Source organism: Pomacea canaliculata, linkage group LG9 (assembly GCF_003073045.1).
Source record: "Pomacea canaliculata isolate SZHN2017 linkage group LG9, ASM307304v1, whole genome shotgun sequence".
NCBI classification, from domain to species: Eukaryota; Metazoa; Mollusca; class Gastropoda; order Architaenioglossa; family Ampullariidae; genus Pomacea; species Pomacea canaliculata.
Genome location: NC_037598.1, coordinates 11,007,083 through 11,024,716, shown reverse-complemented (window position 1 = coordinate 11,024,716; position 17,634 = coordinate 11,007,083). Strand labels below are relative to the sequence as shown.

Sequence of the window (17,634 nt, the reverse complement as noted above, 5' to 3'; positions counted from 1 at the left end):
TGCGTCTTTTCTGAAATATGCGGATGACATTGAAGCTCTTCGGTAAGTGTACCACAAGACCAATGCTCTTGGCATGTCCACCACTTGACAAAGGGTCAAGAAGGTCATTATGAAGACTTGTGTCCTTAGTGTGTTTAGCCGCATGGTAAGTAAGGACGGTATATAGTCAGCAGCCTGTGTACTGCTGGATGGCCGATGGCGATCTCTCTCTCTCTGTTTAAATATACTGCAACAACCAGGACACAAAAAAACATGATTGTTTCGACCTTTTGACAGGCTCAGCTGAATTTTCTTTTGTAATGCAGTAAAAATATCGAGTAAATCATTGAGCCTCCTATTTATTTATTTTGCGAAGCGCATTGAGTGTGAGGGTAGGGATAAGGCGGTATGCAAGCCGCCATTATTATTATTATTATTATTATTATTATTATTATTATTATTATTATTATTATTATTATTATTATTATTATTATATTATTATTATTATTATTATATCCTTGGCATTATGGTGAAAAATGTCCCTGGGCACTAAAATAAATGAAAAGACAGTTATTTTGTTTTATTCTTACTTTTTTTTAGTATCTTTCGGCTTTATGTTATAGGACAAGATTGCAAGGATGAAATTCAAGATAATAGACTTTAAAAAAAATTGTCGTTTTAGTTTAACTTCAGTATCTCAAGACTCAAGATGGACTAATCCGAACTGAATATAATTGTGTTGATTTTTGTAAAAGGACCATTTCTTTGTCGTTTCCACTTGAAAGACATCGTGGCATCAGCTTATCTCTGTAAGATCTCTCTCTCTGTTTTTTTTTCGCTGGAGTGCACTCCTTTTATTTCACTTTTGCTCTTTTTATTTGTTCAGTAGTCAAGCGATGTCTGCCGTTTGTCATTGGATATCTCTCTCCTAACACGATTATGTTGTTACAAGACAAGTAGAATCCTTAAACCCCGCCCCTCCCATGGACTCTCCCCGCCTGACCAATGGCGAGCAGAAAACAGGAGCTGAAGGGGGTCCATGTGACCCATTACCCGGATAGGAGGGAAGGGCGACGAGCACCTTATATGGGTTTGTTTATTATTTTTGTAAATAACGAAATAACTTCCACGTGTTTATGCCATAACCAAGCACAAAAGTTTATAGTTTTTCACGAACAACAACAGATGTTTACTTTTTTCCGCTAAATTTTATTTCGTTCTGCTCGAATCTCGCTTTGACCAACCGGACACTGTGAGCTAATCGAGACTTTGTCCACTTTGCCCTTTGACCTACTACGTGACTGGTGCTACTCAACTCCCAGCTGTCCAAGCTCCCTGTAGTACGCTAGTTCTCGTGCAAGGCAGCCACCCGACAATAGGGGGGTCTCAACTCGCCCTTTATCTCTGCTTGTGACCAACAAAGCCAGAGCGGGTGGCAGTGGACGGTTCTTACTGTGGAGCGCTCTTCCACCCGCTTGTTCCAGAGTTCAAGCCGATGTTATGCGACCTGTGAGGTAGGTCATTTTGTTTTGATGCGCGACACCATGTTTGTGTGCTGAAAAGTCCAGAAATATTTTTAATGGCCTATTCGAATGTATGTCTTGATGTATATCTGTGGTCGATCTGGTAGGAATGTAGCAGATTTATAAATAAACAGCTGTTGCATGACTGTTGCGATGCTTGCACGTGTCTTTGCCCCCCTCCTTTGTTTCTTTGTTTCTGTCATCTCTCTCTCTCTGCTCTCGTGCTGAGTGTGTATGGGTAAAGACTATTACAGAGATTTCTTACCTACCTAGAATACCGTCTAGATAATTGGATAAGTGGAAACTGGTGAAGAGGGTCTGTGCTGTTGTTTTGCCTCTATAATGTGTGTAACAATCTTTCTCTTCGTAATAGAGCTTGACCATGTGCGTGAGTGAAGAATTTTGTCTTGTCTCTGACATAAACCCTATCATATATTTGTCTTTGAAGAAGTCTGCTGAAATGTATACTGCTCTTCTGTTTAATTCTTTTCCAAACAGTGCATTTAAAGGCTTACAATAATCTATGTTTAAATATTGTTTGTGGACGTGGGTCACGTGACTAGCATAAGACACACTGCGTCACCAGACTCTGTCCTCGTGACTTCTTCGCCAGATTCCAAGTTTAGGTAGTTCCACCCTCTTTTCCCCCTCCCTACCACACACACCTTTTGTTTCTCGCACCCTTGCAACCATTGTTTGATGCCTCAATGGCGGGCCAGTACATAAGCATAGGTAAAGCTTCAGTCACGTCCACATCTCGCGAGAAGAGTCGAGAACTTTTTAGGCGGGAATGGTTCTGAGTGAGGTCAGCTTCGAACATCTAAGGGTGTTCGACATCTTCTATAGCGACACCTGGTGAAGGCTTATTTAACTCAAAGGTGTTTAACCAAAATGTCTAATGGAAAGTCAGGACTAGACATGCACTGGTCCAGCTACTGTTTGCCGTTCTTAACTGACGAGAACTTTATTGTTTTGTGAACATAATCTGCTGTGGGAATACGGTTTACGGATGGAATTTAATTAGTGGACGAGAACTGCGGATTTTTTTTTTTTTTAACACTGATATTGTCAGTAGGTTGTGTCATGGCGTCTGATTACTTGTTTGTGAATAGAAGGAGGTGAAGGGAGATGGCATAACACTTAGACCTGTCTCCGCTTGCGGGCATGACGGATTTGGAATTTAAACAGCCCGAGAAGAAAGAAAGAGAAAAAGCGAAAGACAGAAAGAGAAAAAGAGGGCGCGAGACAAGAACACTACTGGAACAGAAACAAACTGTACCATTAGTAACAGCGCTGTCTTATGTTACAAAGATGGCCAGGCACTTGAGCATGGCCACTGATCTTGGCGATGCCTGATATCACGTGACCACCTTCTTCCGCCGGAAATTGAACTAATTACAAGTGGGTCATCGGTGGCTCCTTTGCCGTCGATGCGCTAAATGAAAAGCGTGTTTCCTTCTCAAGTGTCCTTCCGCCTCTGCATTCCATTCGTTAGAGAGAACATTTGAAGTTGGAGGAGTTTTTTTTTTTTTTTTAGAATGTTTGACCAAGTTTGGCAAAGTTATATCTTAAGTTCACAGTGGTTTCAGAGTGACAGTTTTGGTCAAAAGTGTCCCAACTTCTCCGGCAATCTGCCAATACAATGAGGCTTTTCAGACGTTTGCTGCTTTACCCAGTTAAAAAAATCATCTGAGAAGCACTTTTGATTAACTTTGCGAATAGTGGATCTCTTTCTTATGTTTACAAATATGTAACTCTCCACGACGAAGTCTTAAGTCGGAAGTTTGAGATTTGTCAAATTGCATATTTAAAAAAAAGTACAGGTTGTGAACTTTTTTTGGATACACAAATTATTCTCCTAGTCCTAACATTGAGTTATGAACGTTTGAAGTGCGAAACTACGGTGGCGGCCATTTTGAGAGAAGCGGGTTCAAAAATTAACGTCAAGATGGCCGACCAGGTTAGTTTACTCCCAAATTTTTGCAGACAAATCTTTTGATGGGTTAATATTTGAATCGTTCTTTATAGAAGTTGAACATACAGACTCCAGGCTTTCTGGCAATATATAACACGATGGGTTATGACTGGGAAACAGTATCGACACAGCGTTTGAATTTCTTCATTTTTTATTCTATTTTATTTTATTATTTTTATTATTATTATTATTATTTTTTTTTTTTTTGTAGCAGAAATCGGTACTGATCGCAGTAGGGTACCTAGATTAAAACATATTTTTTAAGTCAATTTTTAACTTTTGTTTTAACACAGCAGTGTATTTTCCTGATAGTTTAATAACCATGGAATCCATTTTTAAAAGAAAAATCAAACTGCACGAAATTGACCAATAGCACTTTTATATATATATTTTTTAATGTCTTGATTTGGAATGGCTTGAAAGATGGGGGAAGTCTACCCGGACAAGGAGGATACGGGTAGTACCGACATTTCATACATGGCCAGCTCATCACTATAGCTGTGTGAAGATCGGGGACATAGGTTCATAGTCAAAGTCGAGAAGCTTTGGAAGGTCTTAATCAATCAATCAGTTCTCCAGGTGAACATGAAAGACACGATAACGAGGCCTGTTGTGTAGGGTGGGGTGTTGAGGTGAGGGGTGAGGTGGGGCGATTTAGCGTCCAGTGTCAGCCTTATCTCACCACATCCGTCCCTGTGGCCGTCCATCCGACGACCTTGCTCAGTGACCCGTTTTATCCGTTACAAGTAGGCAGCGTGATGAGAACTCAGCACGTGGCGCTAAGTGATTGGAAGGGGTGGGATCGGGAATGGATGGGGTGCCAACGAGAGAAATGTATCTTTGAGTTTATCTATTTACATCCCTTGGGCGACTTGGTCATCAATCTTCGTTACGATCCGCTCTGACTCGTGGCATAGATACTAGAAACCAAGTGAGCTTTTCCGCACTGTCACTGTCATGAAAGGATTTGTGGGGTCCAATGATTAGGTAAATCACCATTGATTAGGTAAGTCTTAAAAATGATAGACTAACGAAGTATAAACTACAGACCACGAACACCAATAAAAACTAGTAATGTTCACACAACAATGGAAAGAAAAGGACATGGCTGAAGGGTTTCCACACAGCTCGTAAAGAGTTAAAGACTGCGAGTAAAGGCGACCTGTTTTAAAACTAATAGGGGTATGTAGTGAAATTTAGTCGGTTGTCCAGCAGGAGTGCCGAGGGAGTGGATGTTGGCAGGACTGCCGTTTGCGATCTTGCGACAGGTAGGTGCGAAGTCAAAGGGTCGTGTCCAGGATCCCTCGTGAAGCTTATCGCAATGATAAGACTCGGAGACAGCAACGGTGGTCAGTGTTGCACCCGGCTAGCACCCGGTGACCTGACAGTCATCTCATGTTCGCTGGTTCAATATGGCATGACAGATGACTTCACGCGCACGTGTGTGTGTGTGTGAGAGAGAGAGAGAGAACTGGCTTGAGATCCGAACCAACTATCCCCGTTCCTCTGGTGGCTCGTATTTGCAGTCGCTTACATCAATGTTCCTTTTCGCTAGAAGATTATTCTCTGGGGATGGACACAACACTCAATTACTTTGCGCTGGAGGCGTGTTTGATGGTGGTAGGTAGATGACCGTGTCCAGCCAGCCGTGACATGAGCTCAAACAAAGCCTCAGTATTTAAACATTGACTGAGGTTCCACAGCCCCAAGCAACTCTTCCCACGCCTACTCCCACCCTACCACTCCTTGTTCCTTCTCTCAGTTTCCTGCTCTGCCACTTGTTGCGAAACATACACAGTCGACTCGAACCCCACATCGACGTTCACCCACCCGTCCGTCCATCCATCCTCTTGAGGCCCTGACCTTGCCTTCACCCTCGCTGCAACACTGATGTCAAGCACAAGGTCACCTATAGTTCTCTGTTGTCAAGGTTTGAACGCTTCTGTTCAACCTTTGAGGTCAGCCCGTGCGACTATCTGAATGTCTGGCTGACTGCGCTTATATCGTTTCTACTTAGATGAGATAATTTTTATTTTTTACCTTCACGATAATTTTTTCTTATTTTGCTTTATTTATTTTGTATTCTTATTTCCCCTGTTAGGTTCTAAAAATCCATCTGCAACCTGTAAACATTTTTTTTTAATTTTCAAGTCTCATATAATGTTATTGTTCAATGATGTTTGATTGCATAACCGAAATCAAAGAATCCAGTCTTTGCTAAAGTTGGTGACAGAGGTATCCTGGGGTTAGGCACATATATATATACTAGTGCGTCCTGACTGCGGAAAAATGTGTCCTTGGTTTCCCCATTGTGAGCAATGAATTCCACCCCGGGTACGAGCGTGGTCGCACCTGTTCATCGCGTGTTGCTGCGTCCAGCGTCGGCACGGTTGGGGGTGGCACACCTGGACAAACGATTACAGGCATCTATACCTTGGGGCCAACTCCTCCCCTTGTCCGGTGAGGGGGGCGCGGTAGCGCAGTGGTACGAGGTTCGCTGTATCTATATATAGCCACCAGTGCAGTGTAACCCTGACTGTGACTATTTTTAGGAGGGATGGAGTCTTTTTTTTTTTTTCTAGGTACTTCACTTTCCCTCCCTTTTCTACTCCCTCTCGACGTTGCAGAATTACAGTACTTTGCTGTTGGGCCAACCAATCACACAGCTAACCAACTAGGAAATAGAGATATATGATATATAATGTCTTAATGTCTGCAGTCTATATTAGGTGACTGAATGAAATGTAGATATTAAATTGTAAGCCCATTGTTATCTACTTGGACAATAATTTTTATTACAAGGGGAGCAGAGAGATCGTCTGCCCCGGGTCGCGTGCTCTCGCCACCTTGTCGTCGAGAATTCTTTCAATAAATCTTGTTAGAGGGGAGGGAACGGCAGGGCTCAACGAGTCCACAAGCCACACATTCTGTATAAACCCTCTGTGGGCGGCGAGATGATGTCGGTATTTAGGGTCTACCGGTTTGGCACACCTGTCAAGTTGGACACTTCAAACCCTTTGTAAACCTCTTCATTGAAGTCGGACTTTAGAAGTGGGAAATGACCGCCGCCATTTCTAAAAGACAGTCTGCCAAAAGCATTCACGGAAGTAATCAGAAGCAATAATATGGAACAGGCCTGTGGTCATCTATGATTTAAATCAAATTGTCATCGTTTCTGGACATTATTTCTAGCTTCTTCAGCTTTTCCCGAGTAAAGAGCAGTCCAGCATGCAGGGCTCCCAGAGGCTGCTGAACGAATTTTGAGTGTGGGAAGGAGGGGAGCGCACGCGCTAGAAGCAACAAACGACACTCAAACTTGAACAAGGTGGGATGGTAGGAACAAGGTGAAAAGGGAGAATACAAGAGAAGAACCCTACGGCAGTTTGAAGTAAATTGACAGCTACTTAGGACTGTACCGATAACACTGCAAGGTCGGAATGACCTGTCAACGATCCCACCCCACTACACACACAACGTGCAAAATACACACATATTCTTAGACATAAAATAGATGATAAAGAGTTTGTAATCAAGAGGAAGTTTACAATTTGTTGTAAACCTTGAGAAAGCATAGACCGAAGAACAATTCACTTTTCTCCGGGTGCTTCGGTTTCCTCCCGCTCCCCTCTCCCCTCACAGTGCGAATTCATCACTAGGTGGAAGCACTTTCCCGCCTAACCAACCAAACCTCGGGGTAATTTTTGCACTTTGGGCAAATGGTGTACAGTGTGGCGCTTTGTCAAAGTGCCTTTGTTGGGATTCCATAAACTGGTGGCGGCAAGATACAAGGAGGCGGCACCCACTACAAATATTCGCAGTATTTCGACTCTGAAACCCGAGGGCAGCAAGCCGACAGTGGCAACAACGCTCGATTATCTTGAGGATTTCGCCGACACTCGACACGGCACTAGGGTCGCTGGGGTATGGGGTTGGAGGGTAGGGTCACTTTGGGATTAGGAAATGTTTGCGAGTGTTTCATGCTTGAGTCATGGCAGAGTTGCGAGGGCAAGGCGCAGAGAAGGGATAGAGTGGGGATCGAAGGAGTAGTTACAAAAGAACAGTTGACAAGACCTTTGTAGATGATTTCAGCAAATCCCCCATTTGTTCATTAGACATTAGAAAAAGAGACTTACAAGGTAGGATTTTTTTTTCTGAGATGTTTCATTTTCACTAGGAACAAGATGCATGGCTAACAATTTCTTATTCATAAAAGTGTTAATTCCCCCAAAACACCATGTGTCTGAAGAAGAGACCATTAATTATCTGTTATGACAGCGTCAGTATGTTAATATATTGTAGAAAATCTACATCCAGTCTTGATTCATAAATGCACATAATTATTTTAAAAAATTAACGTTTTTTTAAAAAAAAACCCTGATTTTATTTGGCGTTTGGTCGTTTTTCTCCATTTCCAATCCGAGTGCTCAATAGCTCAATCAGAGACTGTTGACACTGTGGTCAGTCGTAAATGATAGGGTCACTGTCGTGTCACGCCAGGTGTAGTAAACCTGTAGCCCCAGGAAAGGAAATGAGTAGTGAGTCATGGTAGTATATAGGAGGAGGTCAGTTAGGTGGGTAGGTAGGAGGTGGAGACAGAGACAAAACTACCAGAACTGTAAAAAAGACCGCCCAGGACAGAAGCCCGAACATTGCCAGCTTCTGTAGACGATCCCAGGCCCGGTGTGTTGAACACAAGACGGACTTGGTCATGGAGAAAATGCGTGGTCAGTATAGTCTGACCCTGCAGTCAGTATTGTCTGACCTCGCGACTACACCACCCGGCCAGAGCGCGGTCATCATGACGAGAGGTCCTGTCAGGGTTAGATAAGAGAACAATCAACCACCATTGCATGTGCGTCCTTGACATACCTGGCGGGACAGACTGGCACTCGGTGACATTTTGACCCTGGTCACACGGGTGGGTGGAGCAAAGTGAGAAGTGAGGGTCTTTCTTCCCCCCACCTATTTGTCCTTTTGTTTTCATTCTTCTTCTTCTTTCATCGTCGTCATCATTAAAGGCTCGAATCTGATACTGGGGTGCTTCTAGATGAGAGTGTATTTGGCCTACACTGCTGTAGATGGGCTACTGAAATCATTGTAATGATGGTATTTCCAGGTGATTTTTCCAGTCCAATTGTCTTTCTTTTCTATTAGGAAGGCTTGTTTTTGTTGTTTTTTTTTTTTTTTTGTTTTTTTGTTTTTTTTTGAGCGAATAATAAACAGTCTTCTCTTGTCCAAGTACACAGAAGCTGCTGAAAAACATTGAAAGAAAGAAACCGAATGCGTTGAATGATGTGTGGCCCCCTTGAAAGATTTGTTTTGGGCATAAATGCGACGAGACTAGTAATTGTTTTTCTTGTGGTTTTAGAGTGTCCTGAGGTATTTTTCGAGTTTTCATCAACATTAACTGACTGATGAAGTCGTAGGGAAATTGGTTAAGAGCAGTCGATGTTATTATTAAGTCTCTCTTCCTAATCCACTATCGCTGTTTCTCTGTCTCTCAGTAATGGCCGTAGAATTAACACCATCAGAAGCAGAGGCTGAGCAGTAGGAGTAGTGCTCAGGCTGACACACGAGAAGAGAAGGAGAGTAGACATTTGTTTGAGCAATAGTTTGTAGGTATTAGGAGAATGTCGAGCACTTCCATTTCCAAAAGACCGGAATGGCAATATCTGGGAATTAGTTTTGCCTGAACAGCTTTTAGCTTCGCTTAATCTGCTCGGCGCGAGCCGTCGCAGCAGGTGGTCGCCCCTTGTCCACGAGCTCTCTCCCCTGGGAGGATGCCATCTGGTACATGAAAGGCTTTCCCAGTCAAGCAGAGGTCAAGTGTGGATGGACGCCGCCAGCTCATTACGGCGCGACCTTTGTAGTGGTGCCAATCGCAAAAGCAGTTTGTTTAAGGCATTCATAAAAATCACGCTAACCACTGAGAAATAAAATTGTATCGTGGAGCAGACAATGATACAAAATTGTTCTTTTTCCTTCACCTAGCAGGCGGTTAAAAGGCCACGAAAAAAAAGAGGGTTGGAACTCAGGCAGCATAGTATAATACTTTCTGGCACTGCTATGGAATCTAAGGTCTCGAGTGCAAAATTATTTTCAGTAACTTTAAGGCTTACCTCATATTTGACTCAGGGTTGCCTTTGATGCCATCCGCGACAACAGTAAAAAAAATAAAAAATAATAAAAAAATGTGTAAACCTGAAGAAAGAAAAACAACTTGAAGGTAACAAACACAAATCTGCATTTCAGGTCTGATTAAAATGGCGGCTCAGTGTGTCAAAGACAGCCTCGGAAACACCCCAGGCTTTATCTACACCTGACTGTGCTCCTGGTAAAGGCATCCCGTTACAGGTAATAATTCGGTGCTTTCGTCTCCTTCCTCCTCGTCCCCTTCCCTCCTCCTCTCCCCTTCTCCTCCTCCTCCTCCTCCTCCTCCTCCTCATCATCATCATCAATCATCATCACATACATTGTACGTTGTAAAGACACTGTTGTAGTTCGAGAATGCTGTCACGCCCTGAGTACGAGAACTCGTCGCCCGATGAACCAAGGAATGACCTCGGTGGTTGGTACACCGGCCCGAGCACTTCTGGAGACCCAAGCACTTCCGGTGGCCCGTCTGACGTCACAGATGCACCCAAAACCTCGCTGAGAAGAGCGAAACGTGTGATACCGGATGAAGAGAAGGACGATAGATACTGGGCGAAAAGAATGCGGAACAACAAGGTCTGCCTTTTTTTTCTCTTTTTTTCTCTCTCTCTTACGCATGGAGCGCCAGGCAAACCATTCCTTCTCAGTCGCTTTTTAATTTTGTCCTCTCATTGTCGCTTTTAGTGTTGCTATTGAGTGTTATTGTTGTCGTTATTATTGCCGTTGTTAATGATGGATTGCTACTAACTCGTCCTTATTGTTGTCATTGTTATAATTAATGTTGTTTGTATTAAGGTTATTTTTGTTATATTAATTTGTCCTTGCTCTCTCGATTGTTACTCTTGCTGTCCTTTTGTTGATGTGGATGTCGTTCATATTATTGTTGTCGATGCTTGCTGTTACTATTGATCTTGTTTTGTTCTTATTGTTGTCTGTTGTTATGCTTGTTGTCTTTCTTTTTTCCTCCTTTTATCTTTCTCTATTGAATCCTCTTTCGCTCTTCCTCCTTCTCTGTCGCCGTGATATAGTCTTAGTTGCTGGCACGGCGTTACAAACAAATCCTCCTTCTCCTTCTTCGGCATTCTTTGTTCGTTCTTTCTTTGCACTTTCTCTGAACTGAGAAGATGTGTTTCCATGCAATGGTGGAAGTGTGTGGCTAATTACACTGACCGTGCAGGCGGCCAAGCGATCTCGCGAAAACAAGAGGACGATGGAGCTCGAAATCCGCAACAGGGCGAACCACCTGGAGGAGCAGAACGCACTGCTGACGAAGGAGCTGTTCGTCATCAAGAGGCAATACGGCCTGCCGCTGGACAGAAGCATCCTCTCAGCTGAAGAACAAGCCCAGTGTATTCAGGTACTGGCATCACGTGACCACCCGCGCAGACCATCTGAAGTAGAATGCTCTGCGTGTGCGTGAGTGCAAGTGTGTGTGTGTGTGAGAGAGAGAGCGAAAGAGGGAGGGAATGGGTGAGATGTGCTGCTTAGGTTCTCTGGAGTGACAAAAGTCAATGCAAATGTTGCATGTGTCCAGCAGGAAGTGAAGTATGTGTGCATGTTGGTAATAGGTGGCAGGTGTAACGCAAACCCTTGTCTTAACAGGATCTGAAGAACTCCCGAGCCTACCTGGAGAGCCAGGCCTTCAAGATGGATCAGACCGAAAACTCTACCTCTCCCGGGATGTACCCTGTTTCCATGGCACCCATGAGTCATGGCGACAGTGCCGACCTCAACGGGAGGTGCGTGCCACTTACCAGGAGCGACGGTAAGCTAATGATCAAAGAAGAGCCACCCGAGAGCTTATGTTCGGACCCCGGGAAGTTTGTTCAGAAAGGGGACCTGTGTACGGTCAGTTTGGTACGGCCGTCTTGTGGGGAGCATTGCATCAGCCGGGGACAGGCTTGCACAAAGGATACCCATCTGCTGGTCTTACTCAGCAGCAGACGCCACAACAACCTCAGCAGCAGCATCTTCATGTGAACAGCTACGGCCCTGAAGGAAGTCAGGGCGGGCAGTCTAAGCCCTTGTCCGTCACCATCCCTCCATCATCGTCCACGCCTAGTCCCTGTGGCCACAGCGGCTACAACTCTCCCCTCACAGTCGTCACAGACTCCCCGACAGTTACGGTAGGGACAGTGAACAGTGTCATCACTCCCACCAACACCACTGCCAACAACAACAACAGCTGCAGCAGCAGCAGCAGCTCCAGCTCCAGCAGCGGCTACTACAACGACGCTCGCTCACCCTACGACTGCTTCATGTCGGCAGCCTATCCCAGAAGTCAAACTGGTTATGCAACGAGCATGCTGACCCCGTCATCTCTGCCTGACCTCTCGGCCCTTGGTCGTGCAGGCATGCTCTTCAGACACGGTGTTGTGGCAAGACTGTGCAGAAAGCCGAGCTTCAGGAGGTCATGACACTGCACGGCCTGCCTCTCGGCTTAGACTTGGGAACCTCGGGACACGAGGGCTATGGCGTCATGTCCGGCGTCGCCACGCATGCGCAGATAAACATCGCTTCTTCCTTCCGGTCCCCCTACGGTAATAATGCTGAAGGGGCCACGAAGAGGGGTTTGGGGCAAGCACACATGATCCTGGCAGCGCACATGGAGCAGACACGGAAACTGGCGATGAACAAATGACGATAACAGCGATGGTAGAATCACAGTGTCGGCCATACTTTTATGGTATGCAGGGTCACTTCCGTTCCATCCTGTGTTTCATCTCCCATCTCTGGGTACAGGGTTAGTTCGTGAGACAGCAACAGGGAAGTCATTCCGGGTAATATCTTAATCGAGTTGGGTGTCTTGGTGCTCGACATCTGTCAATGGTGATTGGGTTGATGTTGTCAGAGTATCAGGGTTACCACGAATTATTATCTTTTTGTTTACGATTCCAAACTGACTGTCTGTCCTTGTATATATTTGCGAAAGGAACGATGTGTTTTCGATTTGGTCAACAGTATTTATAAGTATTTGTAAATAACTTTTTTTCCATCCTAACCTTGTTTCACTTGCAGGATTGTAAGCCCGATAGGGTCTTTGTGTGTACAAAACTTGCTTAATGTGATTTTCTCAGGGATTTTTTCGCATATCTGCACCTCTTCTTATATTTTAATTTTTCTACAAAGGATTGAAATGTCCGTGTGATGCAAGTCCTTTCTCGGTGATACTATGAGTGATTAAAGCATGTTTGCTCCCGAACGATTTAAGACTGGGAAAGTCATTGCACTGAATCGCTTTTAGTTATTCCCCTTCATGAAGAACCCGTTTAAAGTCATTTAAACAAAAGCAGTGAAAGTCTGTAGAAGAAGGTTGTTCATGCAAAATCTTGAGAATGTAGTGAAGGCTAAGTCATTAAATAATGACGAAAATCAAAACAAAGATTTGAGAAGGTTAAGAAGTGGTCAGTGTATTGTCTAGAACAAAGAGTACAACAATAATCGCATCCAGTGGTCCGGCAGGTGGCCCTCTTCTCCATTAACTTTACTTCAGTGTTGAAGACTGGCTTAGTAAGGGTTAAAACTTGTATTATAGGCTGATCTTTAATTGGACAATTGGTATTAATATCAAACAATTTTGCAATATTTGTATTAAGGCTGTAAAGCCGTTGATTATTTGTGATGGATTTCAGCTTTGGGAAACCAAACTGTTTTGTGGTTGTAAAACTTTGTCGAAAGACTATTTCTATGTTTGAGAGGAAGTGGGCGAGCTGTGAGTCTGAGTTATTTAGCTCTGATTCCTTGTAGGAAATATTTTTTTCTGCGATGAATGAGATACCAGTCTAGTGTATTTTAATGTATATACGTTTGATATTTCGGAGTTAGTGTCTATGAGGCCATATAGGTGCAATTCTGTAAATGTATGCTATGGAATCTGTTAGAAAAGCAGAACTATTTAGAGGAAATTAGGTTATGGAAAGAAATTGTGTTGTTTAGTATTGGTAGGTTTCGCCTCATTCCATCTTTGGTTTAGCATTAAGATCACACTCTTTTCATTCCTCTTCTGATCCTCCAAACCTGGCAGATAGGCATTAAAATAAAGTTTTTATTTATTTAATATTTATTAGTAGCCAAAGACAAGAAGACATTGATAGATCACAGGAAGAAATTAAAAGGTGTTGAATTGTGACATTCTAATTAATGTGCCGTATTTAGTTTTAAATAAGCCTGCACAATTCTGTAAATTTATGTTATGGAATATGTTAAAAAAGCAGAGCTGTTTAGAGGAAATTAGGTTTTGTAAAGAAATAGTTGTTTAGTATTGGTAGAACTGAGGGGGTGACAAAGAAAGCAACTTCATTAAACTTTTGCTTATTGTAGATGGATTACTTTAATTATTTCGTAATCTTATTTGCATTAGTTTATCATGCTGTTTATGTATATGTATACAATCTTGAGTTATTCTATATGTTTGCATGTGTTACATGTATGTATAATAAGAATGCTTAAATAAAGGTTAAAAAAATAAATGGGTTGTTTTGCTTGACGGTTTAGACTCATTCCATCGTTGGTTTAGCATTGGTCATGCACCGTCCCCCTGTCTCACATCAACCTCCGACTGTCTCGACACCCGTCCAGCTCCCTCATTTAGCACTGGTGTCCACTCGGGGGTAACAAAAACAAACGCTGTTCTCCGGGGCTCAGTATACCCGTCTTCCGACGTACCCCTGAAGCGAGGATGACGCCCCCTTACGCAAGCTTAGTCTTTCCAGGCTTAGTCAATGCCTGGGGAGATAAACATTCTTCCCCACTTTTGTCCAACCCAGTGTGGTATCGCCCCAGGGCAACACCTGCCCCTCTTTAAAATATTTTATTACGTGCTTCGGCCCTGTTCTGGCCTAGACCCAGGCTGGTTGGTTTATGACCTACAAAGGGCCCAGAAAATATCGAATCTTGAAAGCCCCCAGAGCAAATACCGAAACTATTGTGTCGTTGTTGAATGCCCTGGAAAAATTGGTAACGGACTGAGCTTGCATACCTTGCCAAAGGATTCATCATTGAGAAGACAATGATATTCGTGTGTAAGGAGCTGACTTCACTGCCCCTACACAGTACTTTGTCATATACGAATGCCATTCTGCTCATGAATGCTGTCCAGTAATGTATACAACGAAGAAGCAAGAGGGTTTCTAAATACTTTTGTCTGCTATAAAACTAAAGAAACCTGTTTTTTTTTTCGTCCAACAACACAGAGCAGCTGCAGGAACACTTGAAGTCATCTCGGTAAATGTAAATCAACTTAAACTTTTCAAGCAAAAGTATCATAGCTGTGGCCAGCGATACAATATGTTGTTAGTAAATTATAATGAATTTTCACAACAGCGTTCCCGAAAATATAATTTCTGCTTTTCCATTTTGAAAAAAAAAAAAAAACATTGTGTGGGAATGACTTTTTTACGCACTTTTCTATATTATTATTGTTTAGCTATGTCTGGGAGTTCAGTTCGAATTTTGTAACCGATTTTTCACCCACTTTCCCGTCAGTCACTAGGGGAATAAACTAAAAATGTTCAATATCATCATCCCTTATGAGTAAAGAAAGATTTACAGAGATAAAGACAGACGAAAGAAATAACAATAAAGTTTTAAAATTCAATTGTCTTTGTGTTTGCATCATTTCCGCTGCTAATCTTTTTCTCCCTCATTTTTTTCTTTATTTTTATGGAGAATACATTCAATTGTCGGTCCTAACCCTGACAGTAAGTTCAAGAGAAAACTTTTCACTTCAGCTTTTAAAAGTGCCAACACCAAGTACTCGTCTGAGAAAGACGTTTTATTGCTCGGGTTATCACCTGTCATCTCCACCCTGATACGGGGCCAGGGTAGCAATTAGGGAAAACTGACCGCTGGTACACCACCGGGTACTCCTACCTTCCCTCGCACGGGCGAAACCATTTTAAGAAAAGCCCACAAGAAATTCTGCCTTTTTTAAAAAAAAAAAAAAAAAAAAAGGCGAGGAAAAATTTCAAGAACTGTAACTGTGCAGACTTTCCATGCAATAGTTCCTTCCCTTGGATGATAACCAGGCATACAGAACCATGGGTGTCACACTGTCCGAGTGCTGGTCACCTTAGACACACGGGGGTGAAAGTGTGTCCAGATAGGCTTTCTCCACGTGTTCGCACGTCTCGTGCTTGTCACGTGATGCTCACCGAGTCAAGAATTTGAACGAGTGTATAAATAGAATGCGACATGTCGGATAAATAAAAAATTCAAAAAAGACCAAAAACCTAAAATGAAATAAGTTTAAAAAATATAAATAAATAAAAACACACTGTTACTTGAAATGTACTATAAAGGGTAAAATAATCTCGGGGTTTTCTTTAATACATGTAACTTAAAATATCAAAGTGTGTAAAAATCTTGTAAAAATTTCAAAATTATCTATTCGTTGATATGGTTATAACTCGGACGAGTCGGGTAGTTCTTTAAGACTAAATGACTTCTGATCGACAAGCATGGATGTTGTGAGTTCATCAACTAACGAAAATACAATTCAACAGTATCATTGAATACTCTTTTATACCTTAACTAAGATCATGGAACAATATCAACAAATTCTTAACGGGAAAGACGACGAATTGTTAACAAATGTAAATAAAGCATCTTGGAAAAAAACTGCTACGGTGCAAATAATCTCAAAGTAAGATGAATGTACATTTTTTTAGCGGACTAAAGTGTCTCTTGTCTATGTAGAATCACATTTCATTGACACATTCATTGATATATTGCTGAGGACATAGGAGGGTAAGGGTTAAATGACTTTATGAAGCCATATGTAGACATTTCATTCGGGGATACTTGATGACTAATGTGATGTAAATTACATTGTATAGGGGGGAAAAATCCGGTCATACATTTCTGGACAAGTAAAAAAAGTACAGAGAAAGAATTCCATAACCTACTGACGGAAGGAACACAAAGCGTATGTGGTCGCTTAATGAGGTAAACATTTCTGTTGGACAATGGAGAGTTTTCCACGGGCGGAATCATCTGTACATGGCACATGTTAAAAAATTAAAATTTATCCGTAAAATTTATAACATATATAAAAATATATAACGAGTGCGTTCTATTTATAACTTGGACAAAAGTGAAATACAAATAAGAGTGTGCTTTTCGGATCCATTTGACTAAAGGAATGATTTGGAAATGCTGAGCATATTTCAAATAAAAACTAGCGAACAGCTGTTAGAAATGTCTCAGTTCTGCTGGTAGGGCGGTGGAGGCTCCAGCCACCGTCTTTCGTTGGTTCTTGTGTTGTATTCGTAAATCCGCCCCGTTTCTGTTGACAACGGAAATGGAATGATGTTTCACAATTTACACCTGACTTCCAGACACACACACAAATTCAGCAACTTATGTAGACATCTAGGTACTGATTGTTTTAATCAAAGGTGCAAGTAAAAAAATATGTGGCATTATAAGCCTCTACTGGCAGATTTTGTTTTATATAGGTAAAAAAAAACAACCTCTCTGTTACATTATTAACGTGTGGAACGACGACAAATAAATATTTTATAATCTTTTGTATGTTTCTCATTCTGAAGTACACTTTTGTCCAGATATCATGACAGAATAATGTATTTAGTGAATTAACATTTTTTGGACCCTCAGTACTAAACGAGTGAGCTAGCGAAACATTGGTATGTGTACTTACTAGGATCCAAAGCTCGTCCATCGAAGTCCCTGTTGACCACGGGATAAACATCAGTCGGATTTTTGGAGAACAGGACGACTCCCCGCGGACTGGCGAAAGGGACAGGGCGTGGGGTCAGATTGTCCTGTGTTGGTCGTCTGCCGGCAGGTCTGCGGTCAGTGTCCTGCAGGAACAATCAGTATAAATGTGTTCTTTTTTCTTTCTAGAGAAAGGAGAGTGCAAAGAAGCATGTTCCTGAGTCACGAAGACTATTCAAGAAAACGAAAAAATGCGATGTTGACAGTTTGTGAAAAACTCAAAGATACAAAGGTTGGGCATAAAAAATATCGCCGTAGTAAGACGGG

General features: G+C 42.4%; 2 protein-coding genes across 3 annotated transcripts in view; one reads left to right on the top strand and one right to left on the bottom strand.

Moving 5' to 3' along the window:
• Window positions 1-1,156: 1,156 nt before the first annotated feature.
• On the top strand, window positions 1,157-12,506 carry LOC112572887 (nuclear factor interleukin-3-regulated protein-like). 2 transcript variants are annotated; one of them, XM_025252867.1, is made up of 5 exons: window positions 1,157-1,493; window positions 9,730-9,831; window positions 9,978-10,206; window positions 10,808-10,987; window positions 11,233-12,506. In XM_025252867.1, exons 3-5 carry the CDS (start codon window positions 9,985-9,987, stop codon window positions 11,608-11,610), a joined length of 780 nt encoding a protein of 259 aa, XP_025108652.1. In that variant the 5' UTR covers window positions 1,157-1,493; window positions 9,730-9,831; window positions 9,978-9,984; the 3' UTR covers window positions 11,611-12,506. The 2 variants fall into 2 exon arrangements, with proteins under 2 accessions (XP_025108652.1, XP_025108653.1); XM_025252868.1 differs by having other exon boundaries at window positions 9,966-10,206.
• A 2,879-nt stretch (window positions 12,507-15,385) lies between these two features.
• Window positions 15,386-17,634, bottom strand: part of LOC112572342 (protocadherin Fat 4-like) — a 28,536-nt gene continuing 26,287 nt past the window's right edge. The window contains exons 44-45 of the mRNA XM_025251970.1: window positions 17,291-17,453; window positions 15,386-16,915 (exon numbers count right to left, since the gene is read on the bottom strand). Coding sequence (XP_025107755.1) covers window positions 16,833-16,915; window positions 17,291-17,453 — 246 coding nt within the window. The 3' untranslated portion in view covers window positions 15,386-16,832. The remainder of the gene's footprint in view (window positions 16,916-17,290; window positions 17,454-17,634) is intronic.

Coding starts and splice junctions, on each gene's coding strand:
- LOC112572887 (XM_025252867.1), top strand. CDS start 9,985: ATGCTGTCACGCCCTGAGTACGAGAACTCGTCGCCCGATGAACCAAGG. Junction 10,207..10,807: donor AAAGAATGCGGAACAACAAG/GTCTGCCTTTTT, acceptor CTGACCGTGCAG/GCGGCCAAGCGATCTCGCGA. Junction 10,988..11,232: donor AACAAGCCCAGTGTATTCAG/GTACTGGCATCA, acceptor TTGTCTTAACAG/GATCTGAAGAACTCCCGAGC.